This window comes from Diplotaxodon limnothrissa, linkage group LG9, assembly GCF_057381915.1.
Source record: "Diplotaxodon limnothrissa isolate DT_005_m linkage group LG9, D_limnothrissa_male_GT1.1, whole genome shotgun sequence".
NCBI lineage: Eukaryota > Metazoa > Chordata > Actinopteri > Cichliformes > Cichlidae > Diplotaxodon > Diplotaxodon limnothrissa.
In genome coordinates this window covers 4,636,619-4,652,103 of record NC_140604.1, presented here as the reverse complement: position 1 = coordinate 4,652,103, position 15,485 = coordinate 4,636,619, and the positions used below count along the sequence as shown (strand labels likewise).

The following is a 15,485-nucleotide window of genomic DNA, read 5'->3' as shown; positions in this document are numbered from 1 at the left end:
CAGCCAGCCGTGCCTGAGTGACCGAGCCCCAGGCCGAGAGGCCGGGGGCACCCCACCCCCGAAGTGGCCCGAGCGAGCCCCAGGCTCCAGGCCCCGATAAGCGGCCGCCAAGGAGTGAGCCGGTGTGGACGCCCATCCCCGGACACAAAGAACCACCAATGCACCGATGTCTGAGGACGTCTGCCACTGGCAGGGGAAGTGGTGGTGGGTGGAGATAGGCCTCCAAACCTTGGAGGGCCTGAGATGTCCCCAGAGAGGTGACGTCTGATACCCAACCTGACATATAGACACAGACACCCATTCCCACCCTCATGCTCTCATATGCAATTACTCAGCACTCACCCAACGTGGAGACAGACATAAAGAGACGCTGTACACACGATCACACTCCCCAAGCATACTCTAAGCCCCAGGTCTAGGTACCCTTGCCCCTGGAGGGGGGAACTGCACCCAGACCCAGGTGGTGTTGCCCTTTTCCTTGGCGTGGGGAGAAGCAGACCGCCCCGACTCCGCAGCAGCAGGGAGGCCCCACACTCCTGACCCCAATCGGATGGCCAACTCCTCCTCCCAGCCCCACGCCCCAACAGGCAACAGAGATCGAACTAACCCGACCCCACCACAGAGAAAACTGCACCCACCCCGTCATCCACTCATCTTCCAGACTACATAAGACAATAGACGCCCAGGCTGAGATCTTCGTCGTCCTCTCCCCACCTGCAGAGTGAGTTCCTGAAGAGACCTCCTGCAAGATGTAACAATCTTTAGGATGTCAGAGGATGAATAATATAGCAGGAAGATAGATATCATGCATCCTAATCACTGGCCAGGCCTACTGGCAAGAGTACTTAAGTTTCTGAAGCGCCCCGCGATATTAAGAAGTCACAGATGGAATAATTTCATTTGCAATGCCCGCTCCAAGTTTGGAAGCTTTTTCATTACAGAGTGGCTAAGTGTTGTGGGAGACCAATTCATTTTCACACTGTTAAATTACTCTGAAGTTTAAAGGTATGCCAGAGCTAAACTAAAACAAACAAACAAACAAAAAACTATTCTCCCTTGTGTGGCTGTGTGTGTGTGTGTGTGTGTGTGTGTGTGTGTGTGTGTGTGTGTATATAACATGCATATATTGCTATTTCACCTCTATTCCTTCTTTTCTTCTGTGTTAGTATAAAAGAGAACAACTATAGGATCGACCCCCACACATTCAGTGAGAGTACACTCATTCTGTGTGTGTCTCGTCCTTTATGTTCTACACATAGTTGCTATAAAAGAGGACACCTATAGGAGCTATCCTGTGTGTGTGTCCCAGTTCAAATAGGCAAACAGTAGGTTGCAGCTGTCTGTAGAGGTACTGTTCCTCCAATGAGTGAATGAGAAGCACGCAAGTAATTCAAATCAAATAAAAATAAGCCCAAGCAATAAAATAAAGAAATAAAAGAAATTAAAACAATAAAGAAATTAAAACATGTCCACCTGGACCGTGGAACATCAGAGTAATAAGAATGTTGTCAAAGTCGGGATTTTGTGCTTGTCTCACTTTTCCACACTTCGTCAATGGTTTCTTTGAGGGTTCAAATTTAGTTTTAAGGTTAAAGCTTGAATCAGGTTTAGGTTTATAGCCCTGTTCATACACAGAGTGTAGTAGGTAGCAGATCACTGTAGCGGGAACAGTGGCAACCAAGAACAACTTTCAGCTAGCATGTGTGAACCAGCATCCCGACAACTTTCTTATAAACCGGCCCCAGACTGTAAGACTCGGCCCTCATCTCTCCTCCACTCGCACACTGAGCACCGGCTCCCCAGGGGGCTACATTCTGAGCCCCCTCCTGTATTCTCTCTATACCACGACTGCAGTTCAACCAACAACAACAATCTCATCATCAAGTTTGCTGACGACACCATAGTAGTTGGACTCATCTGAAAGGGAGACGAGGCAGCCTACAGAGAGGAAGTCCTGAAGCAGGCAGCATGGCAGAGAACAACCTGGCACTGAACACTAAGAAAACCAAAGAGGTCATTGTCGACTTCAGGAGGCACAGCACTGACTTAGCCCCCCTATACATAAACAGGGAGTGAGTGGAGAGGGTCCACACCTTCCGTTTTCTTGGTGTCCTCATCTCTGCTGACATCTCCTGGACAGACAACACCACAGTGGTCATCAAGAAGGTCCAACAGCGGCGGCAGCAGGTTGGAGTACAACCTGAACTCCAACCTGCTGCTGACCTTCTACTGCTCCATTGAGAGCCTGCTGACATACTGCATCACAGTATGGTACAGCAGTTAGACTAAGGCGGACAGAGAGAGACTTTAGAGTGTAGTCAAGGCAGCACAGAAGGTCATTGGCTGCCCCCCCCTGTGCACGTGCTCGCACGCACACACACACACACACACACACACACACACACATACGGGTCTATGTGGTATGGCGGGACTATACTACGTCAATCCGCCCGGTGGTGGTTTAAGTGGACTACCCTTTTGAAAGGACTTAGAGCCAAGGGAGCGAGGTTAAAGTGTTCGAAAAAATCTGAAAAAAATTTGGGTCACTTCAGACCTCATACACTCCCTATAGAAGTCTAGATACACTGATACACACCAACCAGACTCTATTGTGTTTTCTGGAGACATTGTCCACTTGACAACAATGTGTTTTATGAGGTCCAAAAAAAACAATATTGGGTCTTTAAAGGGACAATGATGTAATATGTAAATAGCTCATCATTACCATGAATACACATCTGACAGGACACAGGATTACTGGAACATCATTTTATTAGTGTTCTTGGATCTGAACATTAATTTTAACCATAAATAAAAAAAGAAATCTATGGACAAAAATGCCCACGCTTCCCACAGAAATATAAAAATATAGAAAACAGAAAAATTAAAAACATTTAAAATGAATTTTAATAGTTTAAAGGTAAATATTAAGGGGAGAAAATATGCATTTATAATTTTTTATTTTAAATATAACCCGTCAAAAAAAACCCTAAATAAATTAAATGTAAAAATTATGAAATACAAACTACTTCTGTATTTAACAAGAACTTTTTTTTCTTTAAACAGAACATCAGTGTTAACAACAATTGGCAATCTGACCAAGATGTAAAACCACAGCTCTCTAAACAGTTATTTTAGTTCATTTTTTTCTGCCTTTTTGCAGTTAATCCTCTGTTTCTTACAAAATCTCTTATGTTTTGAACTGTTCTTCCTGCCAACACCGGATCTTCTACCAATTTGCAATGACTGCATTCATTTTTGGTGGCTAGTTTCCCTTCGTTTATGTGGTCTTTAAAATGCCTCATCACTGCAGCAACCTCAGCCTTGGACCACATGTTTTTGGGAGCTCTTCGGGAATTGTGGGATTGAGCAGCATTTTTCTCTGGAAGATATATAAAGTAGTAGTAGTTAAAACAAACAAAAAACCAAACAAAAAAAACAAAAAACATTTGGTGGTTAAAAGAATGGATGCTACCCTGTACTAACTTCTGAAATGTGTTGCTACCATCAATATCAAAACGAGCTAAAATTCTCTTTGAAAATTTATCAAATTTCTAAAATGAGACATTTAGTGTTCCGCTGTGAATAAAAGACTGAATAAAAAGTTGAATAAAAGTCTCTTGATGCATGCTCAATCATCCAGGTAAGTAAATCCCAAAACGTTGATTCTGTTAATCTGGACGTAGCGTTTTCAGTGGGAGAAACATTTTGTCACTCATCCAAGTGACTTTTTGCCACCACTCTGCAGTTTGCCATATGTTGCAAAGTGATGAAACAATAATAAGCTTAGAGAACCAACTGCACCCCTTACCTTCAGAGGGAGCAGCAGTCTCACTTGCTGCAGGCATTGTGAGTGGTCCTTCATCTGCTGATTACACAATTTGATTAAGTTTTAATATTTGTAACAAACATTTTATCCACAGAAACCAAGCTAGTGGTAACTTACCACAATCTACAGTGTCTTGGAGCTGCGCTGTGTTTGTGGAATCAGCTACTGCATGTACAGGCTCACTGGTGCCACACGCCAACATTGTGAGTGCTGTGTCATCATCATCTGATTCACTCTCACTGTCCTTTGTTTCAGCATCACTTAATGCAATTTCATCTGAGAAATTGTGGGAAAACCCCCCCAAAAAACCAAACACAAACCCCCCAAAAACCTCACATTAACAACGAGATATGACAAAATACAGAACAAATACTGGAAATTATAGTACATAGTTTTACTATTTAAGGCCACCACTCTGCAGTTTGCCAAATGTTGCAAAGTGATGAAACAATAGACTTCAAGAACCTTAAATCATGGACATTTAACAGAATGGTCTGTGCTTTTAGGTTTTAATTCTGTTGATAAAGCATAATATTCAACTACTGCCCTAATATTTGCTCCTTTCAATACAAACCTTCTATTTTGATCTCATCCAGTGATTTCCCCTGGATCTGGGAAAGTTGTCCTTTTTCCAGTGTTAAAAGCAGTTTGGAAATCTTGGCCAGCTGTGTTGTGGGAACTGGTAATCTGTAGAATTCGCGGTGAACGCGGATATCATGACCCAGGAAATCTGCAACCTGATCAAGTTCGTTGTTTTTCAAATTAAGGACTTGTGAGAGTGTGGCAACATGTTTTCTGAGCTGTGTCGATCTTAGATACTCAGGCTGCTTTGCTCCACACTGGTGTGCATGAACACGCAAGGAGTCCATTCCTCTGTAATGACTCATTGATCGGGGTCTTGCAAAGAGGTAGATATTAGTGGCACAAATACCACAGTCAGGCCTCCTACTAACCAGTAGTGACAGAGCATCCAGCATGCTTGGTGTTAGCAGAACTGGAACATTTCTGTCCCTTTTTCCCATTATTTCTATTCTACAGAAATAGTTACAGAGTCTCTGTTCCATTTCTGAGAGCCCCATGGCAACATCTGTGTGGAGTGCTGTTTTGTCTCTTTCAAGAAAACTTTTGAGGCGCATCTTTGAAACCTCTCCAGAACGTCTTCGGTTGAACACAATGATTTGTGAGAGTGTAACTTGTGCAAGTTGGGCATAATTCTGAGCTGTGGCTTCGTTCTCCAAGCTGCAAAAGGCACTTTCTGCAGATTTTTGAAGGTAGTGATGGAGAATCCGAACATCTTCTGTAAAGGGCAATGTTGATGGCTTGTTAAACTTTGCCTCACTCAATGTGTTCAAGGCACGGTGAGACACCATCTCAGACCATTTGGAGACATACAACTTCTTGAACGCATCAGTGGACTTGATTAGGGCTTCATCCTCTGTCATGAGGGCACGACAATGGATAATGTCAGACATTTTATGCAGTGTATGTCCCAGTTTCAGCGCAAGGCTTGGAGTTTTGTATGACAGTGTCTCTTCATCAAAACCTGAAACTTTCTTTACTGCTTGCACAACTCTCTGGAAATTAGCAGGCTTAATAGCTTCTTCCATGTTATGCACTGAGAATTCTGTGCGCAGACACAACAACAAACGTCCCGCTTCACGAAGCTTCTGTCGTATATAATCATACTTTGTAGGGTCTTGTCCATGTTTATTGTAGAGGGACTGGGCAAACTGAATAACAGTAAAGTCATTTCGCACAGCTGAGGCAATCTCATCTTGTTTCATAACAGCAAGAACCTTCCAGACTCCACTTGACACCTGCGGATAACACTGAGACTCCAGAGTTAAAGCCAGGCCGAGTACTTTGGTTCTTCCAGGTTCTTTATCCGTGTCATCTTTTGGTTTGTTAGGACATCTGCGGACATGTCTCCAAAGATCCTTGCGAACATACATCCCTTGACAATAAAAGCAATGAGCAAACTTTCCCTCTACTGCTTTAATCTTGGGTCTTCTCTTCACTTTCAGTGGTCCCACTCCACCATGCAAAACTGCAGCATTATGCTTAAAATTTCCCTTATTTCTCAATTTCTCTAACAGACTTTTACGCTCGTTTGAGTCTCTAGGCAGGGAAAATGCATGCACAACATCAGGAGCCGTTTTGTGCGTTTTCAGGTGGCGGGAAATTTTAGCTTGTGGTTTGCCACAAAAATAGCAGTAATTTCTTTTACTTAAAGTCATTTTTTCTGATTCAGTTTCGCAAAGCTCACTTTTATCTTGTGGCTTGTCCTTTGTCAAGTTGTGGATTAAATTCGTTGAATCTGATTGTTCATGCGCTTTGGAGATGTCATCTTGGCATAGCAGACCTTTTGATGTGCTTGGCAATAATGAGATGTCTTCATCTGAATCTTCATCATATGACTCTGAATCTGGCACATATTCTTCTTCTGATATGCTGTGGTTGCCATCATCATCGCTTGATATTTGATCCAGAACTGAATGTGGCAATCCATCCTCCCCTGAATATTCAGAAATTTCTTCTTTCTGGAATGTAAGAACAAAAGTTTTTTTAATTGATCAATACTTTAGACAGGTAAAAAATAAACTGAAAAAAAGTCAAGCCAAATATGAATGGGATACACACCTGTGTTGACTGGTGGCAATTCTGATTTGCCAATTTTGCAAGGCAAGATTTGTGCCAGACCCCTAAACAAACTGAAACACATTTTGATAGACTTAATTTAGCTTTGCAGTTCTATTTAAGTGAAGTAGTTTTTTGTCAAAGCATTGCAGTAATGTCAAATGCTGAAAAAAAAAAAAAAAAAAAAAAAAAAAACTGTTCACATTAAGGATATTTTAATGACTACACATACACTGCTAATCCCCCCCCCCCAAAAAAAAAGGACATCCCAGATGTGAATGAAGGAATTATTCTTATTAAATACTTTGTTCTTTAGGTAGTTGAGTGGCATGAAAGTGTGTAGTTGAATGTGTGTGGCCTCCAGATGCCTGTACGACTTCCCTACAATGCCTGGGCATGCTCGGGATGAGGTGGCGGATGGTCTCCTGAAGGATCTCCTCCAAGACCTGGACTAAAGCATCTGCCAACCCCTGGACAGTTTGTGGTGGATGGAGTGAGACATGATGTCCCAGATGTGCTCAATTGGATTCAGGTCTGGGGAACAGGCGGGCCAGTCCATAGCATCAATGCCTTTGTCATGGAGGAACTGCTGACATACTCCAGCCACATGAGGCCCAGTGTCGTCTCGCATTAGGTGGACCCCAGGGCCAAATGCACCAGCATGTGGTCTCACAAAGGGTCCGAGGACCTCATCTTGTTACCCAATGACAGTCAGGCTCTCTGGCAGGCACAGAAATGCCACCCCTCACCATTACTGACCCACTGCCAATATGATCATGCTGGAGGATGTTGCAGGCAGCAGAACATTCCCCACGGCATCTCCAGACTGTCACGTGCTCAGTTTGAACCTCCTTTCAGCTGTGAGGAGCATAGGGTGCCCGTGCTGAAGTTGCCAAACTTTGTGTTTTCTGGCAAATGCCAAACATCCTGCATGGTGTTGGACTGCAAGCTCAATCCCCACCTGTGGATGCTGGACCCTCAAGCCACCCTCATGAAGTCAGTTTCTGACCATTTGAGCAGACAGATGCACATTTGTGGCCTGTTTGAGGTCATTTTGCAGGGCTCCTCTTGTTCCTCCTTGCACAAAGGTGGAGGTAGCGGTCCTGCTGCTGGGTTGTTGCCCTCCTATGGCCTACTCCACATCCAGGTAGCACCTCCATGCTCTGGACACTACACTAACAGACACAGCAAACCTTCTTGCCACAGCTCACATTGATGTGCTACGCTAGATGAGCTGCACTACCTGAGCCCCTTGTGTGGGTTGTAGACTGTCTCATGCTACCACTAAAATGAAATCACCGCCAGCATTCAAAAGTGACCATAACATCAGCCAGAAAGCATAGGTGCTGAGAAGTGGTCTGTGGTCACCACCTGCAGAACCAGTCCTTTATTATGGTGAATTGACTATAATTTCCACTTGTTGTCTACTCTATTTGCAAAACAGCATGTGAAACTGGTTGTCAGTGTTACTTCCTAAGTGAACAGTTTGATTTCACAGAAGTGTGACTGACTTGGAGTAACATCGCATTGTTTAAGTGTTCCCTTTATTATTTTGAGCAGTTTATGTTATGGAATGGGGAATTGAGGACAATCCCAAGTATACCATACTGCATTTCTTTAATTAGACGTGACCACCCATTAATTAAAAAGGGAGCAGTGTTCATTTCAGCACGTCTTAACTTGTTGAACTCTATTAATGCTTTTTACTATACACTGTACCTATTCACTAAATGTCTCACCTTTGCACTTAAAGCCAAGCCACTTGAGGGAGGAAACCGGTCCCACACACTGAATGCACTTGTCCAAAGATGATATTGTTGTGCACACCAGACGATGATTGTGACACTGTTAGCAAAATATTGCAACATTTATTTGTTTTGGACAGTTGGAAAGGTGTGTTTTCAATTCAGTTGCAGATATCAACTAATAAACTTCGTCCATGTAAATCACATCACACCCAGGTGACTGCCAAACACACACACACACACAGCATCCATAAAGAATGATGATAGATTAAATTATTAGTTCATTAAGTGGTACACTGGATTATATTTACCCTTTCAGGCTCTGGATGTTTCAGGTCCAGATCATTGTTTGGAAAGCTGTTTGGTTGCGGCTTTAGGCAGCTCACAGTCTTCTGAATCTGGCTGGTCTCAGTCTTCGTGTGTAACAGATAGAGAATGAAGACAAAAGAACAGTAATCTGACAGTTACTAAAAATGCATCACTCAAGAGGATGAATAGACCATTTCACTATCGGCAAATAGCGTAAGGTACACATCGTGCATGAGAAACATTCATTAAAATCTGTCCTAGGTCAATGTTACCTCTTCAAAATCTTGCACTGAAGAAGAATGCATGGCTTCTGAGCCTTGCTGAGGCATTTCTTCATCAAGATCCTGCAACAAAGAAAAGATGGCACAAAGATTAGACCAAGTGCTCTTCTTGCAACTGTACTGGGCAGGCCTGTGCTTCTGTTTTTAATTTGCATGTGTGTGGGGGGGGGGGCCTTTCCACTCAAGAAATGTTTTCTTCTGAAAAAAATACTGGCTACAATAGTTAACAACTGATTCCTTTGCAATCATCCATCCTCTTCCACTTATCCTTATCAGGATTGTGGGGTAGCAGTTTTGGGGCCTATACCAGCTACCATAGGGCAGTACAACCTGGACAGATCACCAGTCTAACATGGAAGGACAAGCATTTGCATTCACACCAAAGGGCAGTTTTGAATCACCAGTTAACCTAACCCCATAAGCTACATCTTTGGACTGTGGGAAGAAGCCAGAGTACACAGCCAGAGAGAGCCCATGCACTAAAGCAGTAAAAAGTGCCTAAAACAAGTTAAGAAGTTGTATAGTACTATCTATCTTAATGTTCAAGCCTGAGTTTCAAAAAATTTCAACATAGAAACAAAGCACATGCAGTCAGTTCTGCATGCTGTAGGTCAAACTGTCAAGACATACGAGAAGACCCCTCCTAAAACCAGAGTGATGTCACCATGAAGCAAACTTTGACGGAGTCCCCCAATAACAGTGTGGTCCTCCTAAGTCACATTTGGGTGGTTAACACACACACACACACACACACACACACACACACACACTCAGATGTTATCCAGACTTGCACTTTGAAACAATGAAAAGGACCTACAAGCCACGGTCCATGTAAATCACATCACACCCAGGTGACTGCCAAACACACACACACACAGCATCCATAAAGAATGATGATAGATTAAATTATTAGTTCATTAAGTGGTACACTGGATTATATTTACCCTTTCAGGCTCTGGATGTTTCAGGTCCAGATCATTGTTTGGAAAGCTGTTTGGTTGCGGCTTTAGGCAGCTCACAGTCTTCTGAATCTGGCTGGTCTCAGTCTTCGTGTGTAACAGATAGAGAATGAAGACAAAAGAACAGTAATCTGACAGTTACTAAAAATGCATCACTCAAGAGGATGAATAGACCATTTCACTATCGGCAAATAGCGTAAGGTACACATCGTGCATGAGAAACATTCATTAAAATCTGTCCTAGGTCAATGTTACCTCTTCAAAATCTTGCACTGAAGAAGAATGCATGGCTTCTGAGCCTTGCTGAGGCATTTCTTCATCAAGATCCTGCAACAAAGAAAAGATGGCACAAAGATTAGACCAAGTGCTCTTCTTGCAACTGTACTGGGCAGGCCTGTGCTTCTGTTTTTAATTTGCATGTGTGTGGGGGGGGGGGCCTTTCCACTCAAGAAATGTTTTCTTCTGAAAAAAATACTGGCTACAATAGTTAACAACTGATTCCTTTGCAATCATCCATCCTCTTCCACTTATCCTTATCAGGATTGTGGGGTAGCAGTTTTGGGGCCTATACCAGCTACCATAGGGCAGTACAACCTGGACAGATCACCAGTCTAACATGGAAGGACAAGCATTTGCATTCACACCAAAGGGCAGTTTTGAATCACCAGTTAACCTAACCCCATAAGCTACATCTTTGGACTGTGGGAAGAAGCCAGAGTACACAGCCAGAGAGAGCCCATGCACTAAAGCAGTAAAAAGTGCCTAAAACAAGTTAAGAAGTTGTATAGTACTATCTATCTTAATGTTCAAGCCTGAGTTTCAAAAAATTTCAACATAGAAACAAAGCACATGCAGTCAGTTCTGCATGCTGTAGGTCAAACTGTCAAGACATACGAGAAGACCCCTCCTAAAACCAGAGTGATGTCACCATGAAGCAAACTTTGACGGAGTCCCCCAATAACAGTGTGGTCCTCCTAAGTCACATTTGGGTGGTTAACACACACACACACACACACACACACACTCAGATGTTATCCACAGTCCAAGCCACAAGCCACAGTCCATGTAAATCACATCACACCCAGGTGACTGTGTCAAGGCTCGGCTGTGTGGCAGGCAGGAGGAGGACCCAAACGCAAAACTCACAGACACGGGGATGAACTCAAAAGGCAGCTTTAATGCTGGAATGGCAGAACATAGGAAATACAAAACTAAACTGGGAAAAGTAAACTAACATACGCAGAGAGACACAGGGAGATCCACACAACATGAGGGACGACGTCACGCTGAACAGAGGGAGACGCAGACAGAAATACACAGAGGGTTAACGAGGGAAGTGGGAACACACGGGGAACACAGGTGACACTGATAATCATAACGAGACAGGGCGGGGTGAACTGAACATGACATGTACGGGCGTGAGAGTCACAAAGTAAACAGGAAGTGCACAGAGGTTCCGACAGGAGGAGAGAGAGCACGGGGAAAACACAGACATAACGGGCTGGGGAAACATGAAACAACCACAAAGGGAGACGAGGGCTCATAAATACATAGAGGGCACACAGGGGGAAGAGAGAGCACGGGGAGAACTTAGACATAATGGGCAGGGGAAACATGGAATAAAACATACAAGAAAACTAAGAACACTGGGCCAACATGGCCCAGGACCATGACAGTACCCCCCCCCTCAAGGGCTGGCTCCAGACAGCCCAAACACAGAAAAACAAAACCAAACAGAAAACAACCCAGGGCGGGCGGCGGGGGCCCAGGACGGAGGGCTCGGAACAGAAAACAAAAGAAGAGCACAGCAAACACCGGAGCCCAAGAAAACAACCCAAACACAAAGCAGTTCAGGGGGCCGACCATGCGGAAGGCAACGGCGGAGACGTGGAAACAGTTCAGGAGGCCGGCCGTGCGCGAGGCAACGGCGGCGACGTGGAAACAGTTCAGGAGGCCGGCCGTGCGCGAGGCAACGGCGGCGACGTGGAAACAGTTCAGGAGGCCGGCCGTGCGCGAGGCAACGGCGGCGACGTGGAAACAGTTCAGGAGGCCGGCCGTGCGCGAGGCAACGGCGGCGACGTGGAAACAGTTCAGGAGGCCGGCCGTGCGCAAGGCAACGGCGGCGGTGAAGGAGACGACGGAGCAGTTCAGGAGGCCGACCGCGCGGGAGGCGGCGGCGACGATGACAGCGCTGGTCCGGGGGCCGACCGTGCGGAAGGCGACGGCGGCCACCCAGGAGAAGAGGGTCCGGGGGCCGGCCGTGCGGAAGGCGACGGCGGCCACTCAGGCGAAGGCGGTCCGGGGGCCGGCCGTGCGGAAGGCGACGGCGGCCACCCAGGAGAAGAGGGTCCGGGGGCCGGCCGTGCGGAAGGCGACGGCGGCCACTCAGGCGAAGGCGGTCCGGGGGCCGGCCGTGCGGAAGGCGACGGCGGCCACTCAGGCGATGACGGTGCAGTTCAGGGGCCCGGCCGCGCGGAAGGCAGCGGCGGCGGCTCTCCAGTGTCAGGCGTACTGGCCGAGGCCCGGTGGGCACAGGACCAGTCGAGACGGGACCAGGCGAAGCACAGGCTGAGGCTGCAGCGGACGAAGGCCCTGAGGAGGCTGCAGCGGACGAAGGCTCTGAGGAGGCTGCAGCGGGCGAAGGCTCTGAGGAGGCTGCAGCGGGCGAAGGCTCTGAGGAGGCTGCAGCAGGCGAGGACGAAGACTCGGAGGCAGGACCAGACGAGGACGAAGACTCGAAGGCAGGACCAGACGAGGACGAAGACTCGGAGGCAGGACCAGACGAGGACGAAGACTCGGAGGCAGGACCAGACGAGGACGAAGACTCGGAGGCAGGTCCAGACGAGGACGAAGACTCGGAGGCAGGTCCAGACGAGGACGAAGACTCGGAGGCAGGTCCAGACGGAGCTGCAGAGGCGGAAGCCAAAGCTGGACCAGAAGCACAGGCTGAGACTGGACCAGGCGTAGCAGAAGCACAGGCTGAGACTGGACCAGGCGTAGCAGAAGCACAGGCAGAGGCTGGCCCAGGCGATGACGAAGACTCGGATGCGGCTGGGCCAGGCGACGACGAGGCGGTCGCGGATGCTGCTGGACCAGGCGACGACGAGGCGGTTGCAGATGGCGGCTGAACGGGCCCCTCGGACCCTCCAGCGGAGACAGGAGGCTGAACGGGCCCCTCGGACCCTCCAGCGGAGACAGGAGGCTGAACGGGCCCCTCGGACCCTCCAGCGGAGACAGGAGGCTGAACGGGCCCCTCGGACCCTCCAGCGGAGACGAGGAGGTGCTGGCCGGGCTCACTGGAACCCCCAGCGGACGAGGTAGATGGCGGCGTGGGAGCCGCGGAGTCCTGGATGAGCTCATCCGAGCTTCCAGCAGGAGCTGATGTAGGGCCAGAGAGGTTTGGGACCCCTGGCTGAATGTTAAGCCGAACAGAAGACCGTATTGCTGTCGGGGACTGGGCCAATGGTTCAGGTGCGAGCTGAGCTGCTGGACACACGGGGACCTGAGCTGCTGGACACACGGGGACCTGAGCTGCTGGACACACGGGGACCTGAGCTGCTAACGGTGGAGAAGTAAACGACTGCACAGGGGACTGAACTGATGTCTGTAGTAACGGTGGTGGTGAGAGTGGAGTAGGTGGTGGAGTAGATGACTTCACAGGAGAATGAACCAGAGGTGAGTGCACAGGAGACTGAGCTAGAGGTGGTAGTGGTAGTTGAGGGGAAAGTGGAGCTGGTGATTGAGTGGATGACTGTGCTAAGGGATGCTGCACTGGGGACACTGGAGACTGCACTGGGGACACTGGAGACTGCACTGGGGACACTGGAGACTGCACTGGGGACACTGGAGACTGCACTGGGGACACTGGAGACTGCAGTGATGGTTGTAGTGGAGGTGTAACGGGTGAAGGAGTGGCTGAAGTGGCTGTGGGTCGGGCGGCTAGTGGCTCAGCTAGAGGGTATAGTGACGGCAGGGCTATGGGTTGAATGACTGACTGAGTAGCAGCCTGAGTGGCTGGGTGTAGTGACGGTTGTGGTGGAAGAGAAACAGGTGGTAGTGTGGATGATGGAGCTAAGGGCGACTGAGTGGCAGACCGAACTGATGACTGAAGCGATGGTAGAGGTGAAAATGGAGCTTGTGGTGGAGTTAATGGCTGAGCTAGCGGGGACACAGGAGACTGAACTGAGGGGGACACAGGAGACTGAACTGAGGGTGGCTGCGAGGGAGCTAACTGAACTGAGGGTGGCTGCGAGGGAGCTAACGGAGCTGTGAAGGGCTGCGAGGGAGCTAACGGAGCTGTGAAGGGCTGCGAGGGAGCTAACGGAGCTGTGAAGGGCTGCGAGGGAGCTAACGGAGCTGTGAAGGGCTGCGAGGGAGCTAACGGAGCTGTGAAGGGCTGCGAGGGAGCTAACGGAGCTGTGAAGGGCTGCGAGGGGGCTGACTGAGCTGTGAAGGGCTGCGAGGGAACTGACCGAGCTGGAAGTAGCAGCGAGGGAGCCGACGGAGCTTCTGGTAGCACAGCAGGTGAATTAGAAGGCCGAATGTCCGGCTGTGGGGTGGCGCGTCGGCGGCGTGAATGCCGTTTCTTTTTTGATGATGGCTCTGACCGGCCGAGCGGCTCCACATCCGGCCCTTCAGGCAGGTGGGTAGTAGCAGCTGGGGGATGAAGGTGGAGCTCGTTGCGGATTAAATCCTGTTCGAGTGGGTGGAGCGTACTGAGTAGCCAGGGAAGACCAGAGATTAAACGCTGTAGTTTGGTTTCCACAGCACGGCGAAATTCCTTTCCCTCATGTTCGAGTCACAGATGCAGGAGTCTTTCCACGGAGTAGATAATGTCCAGACGCAGTTCTTCAGGTGGGTTGAGTGCTGCTGGGTCCATATCTGGTGACGTCGTACTGTCAAGGCTCGGCTGTGTGGCAGGCAGGAGGAGGACCCAAACGCAAAACTCACAGACACGGGGATGAACTCAAAAGGCAGCTTTAATGCTGGAATGGCAGAACATAGGAAATACAAAACTAAACTGGGAAAAGTAAACTAACATACGCAGAGAGACACAGGGAGATCCACACAACATGAGGGACGGCGTCACGCTGAACAGAGGGAGACGCAGACAGAAATACACAGAGGGTTAACGAGGGAAGTGGGAACACACGGGGAACACAGGTGACACTGATAATCATAACGAGACAGGGCGGGGTGAACTGAACATGACATGTACGGGCGTGAGAGTCACAAAGTAAACAGGAAGTGCACAGAGGTTCCGACAGGAGGAGAGAGAGCACGGGAAAACACAGACATAACGGGCTGGGGAAACATGAAACAACCACAAAGGGAGACGAGGGCTCATAAATACATAGAGGGCACACAGGGGGAAGAGAGAGCACGGGGAGAACTTAGACATAATGGGCAGGGGAAACATGGAATAAAACATACAAGAAAACTAAGAACACTGGGCCAACATGGCCCAGGACCATGACAGACTGCCAAACACACACACACAGCATCCATAAGGAATGATGATAGATTAAATTATTAGTTCATTAAGTGGTACACTGGATTATATTTACCCTTTCAGGCTCTGGATGTTTCAGGTCCAGATCATTGTTTGGAAAGCTGTTTGGTTGCGGCTTTAGGCAGCTCACAGTCTTCTGAATCTGGCTGGTCTCAGTCTTCGTGTGTAACAGATAGAGAATGAAGACAAAAGAACAGTAATCTGACAGTTACT

The 15,485-nt window shown here is 47.9% G+C and overlaps 1 protein-coding gene across 2 annotated transcripts; it reads right to left on the bottom strand.

The window, feature by feature from the left end:
• Positions 1 to 3,090: 3,090 nt before the first annotated feature.
• LOC146625016 (uncharacterized) lies at positions 3,091 to 8,300 on the bottom strand. Of its 2 annotated transcripts, none has more exons than XM_085361889.1 (6): positions 8,206 to 8,300; positions 6,470 to 6,540; positions 4,404 to 6,369; positions 3,947 to 4,105; positions 3,812 to 3,868; positions 3,091 to 3,382 (listed from the first exon to the last, which is right to left on the bottom strand). In XM_085361889.1, exons 3-6 carry the CDS (start codon positions 6,064 to 6,066, stop codon positions 3,135 to 3,137), a joined length of 2,127 nt encoding a protein of 708 aa, XP_085218015.1. In that variant the 5' UTR covers positions 6,067 to 6,369; positions 6,470 to 6,540; positions 8,206 to 8,300; the 3' UTR covers positions 3,091 to 3,134. The 2 variants fall into 2 exon arrangements, with proteins under 2 accessions (XP_085218015.1, XP_085218016.1); XM_085361890.1 differs by having other exon boundaries at positions 3,812 to 3,865.
• Between the last annotated feature and the right edge of the window lie 7,185 nt (positions 8,301 to 15,485).

Excerpts from the sequence above, each read along its gene's own strand:
- LOC146625016 (XM_085361889.1), bottom strand. The coding sequence starts at position 6,066 with ATGACTTTAAGTAAAAGAAATTACTGCTATTTTTGTGGCAAACCACAA. Across the intron at positions 3,869-3,946 it reads CCAAGACACTGTAGATTGTG|CAGATGAAGGACCACTCACA; the intron begins GTAAGTTACCAC and ends TTGTGTAATCAG. Across the intron at positions 3,383-3,811 it reads GACTGCTGCTCCCTCTGAAG|AGAAAAATGCTGCTCAATCC; the intron begins GTAAGGGGTGCA and ends TATATCTTCCAG.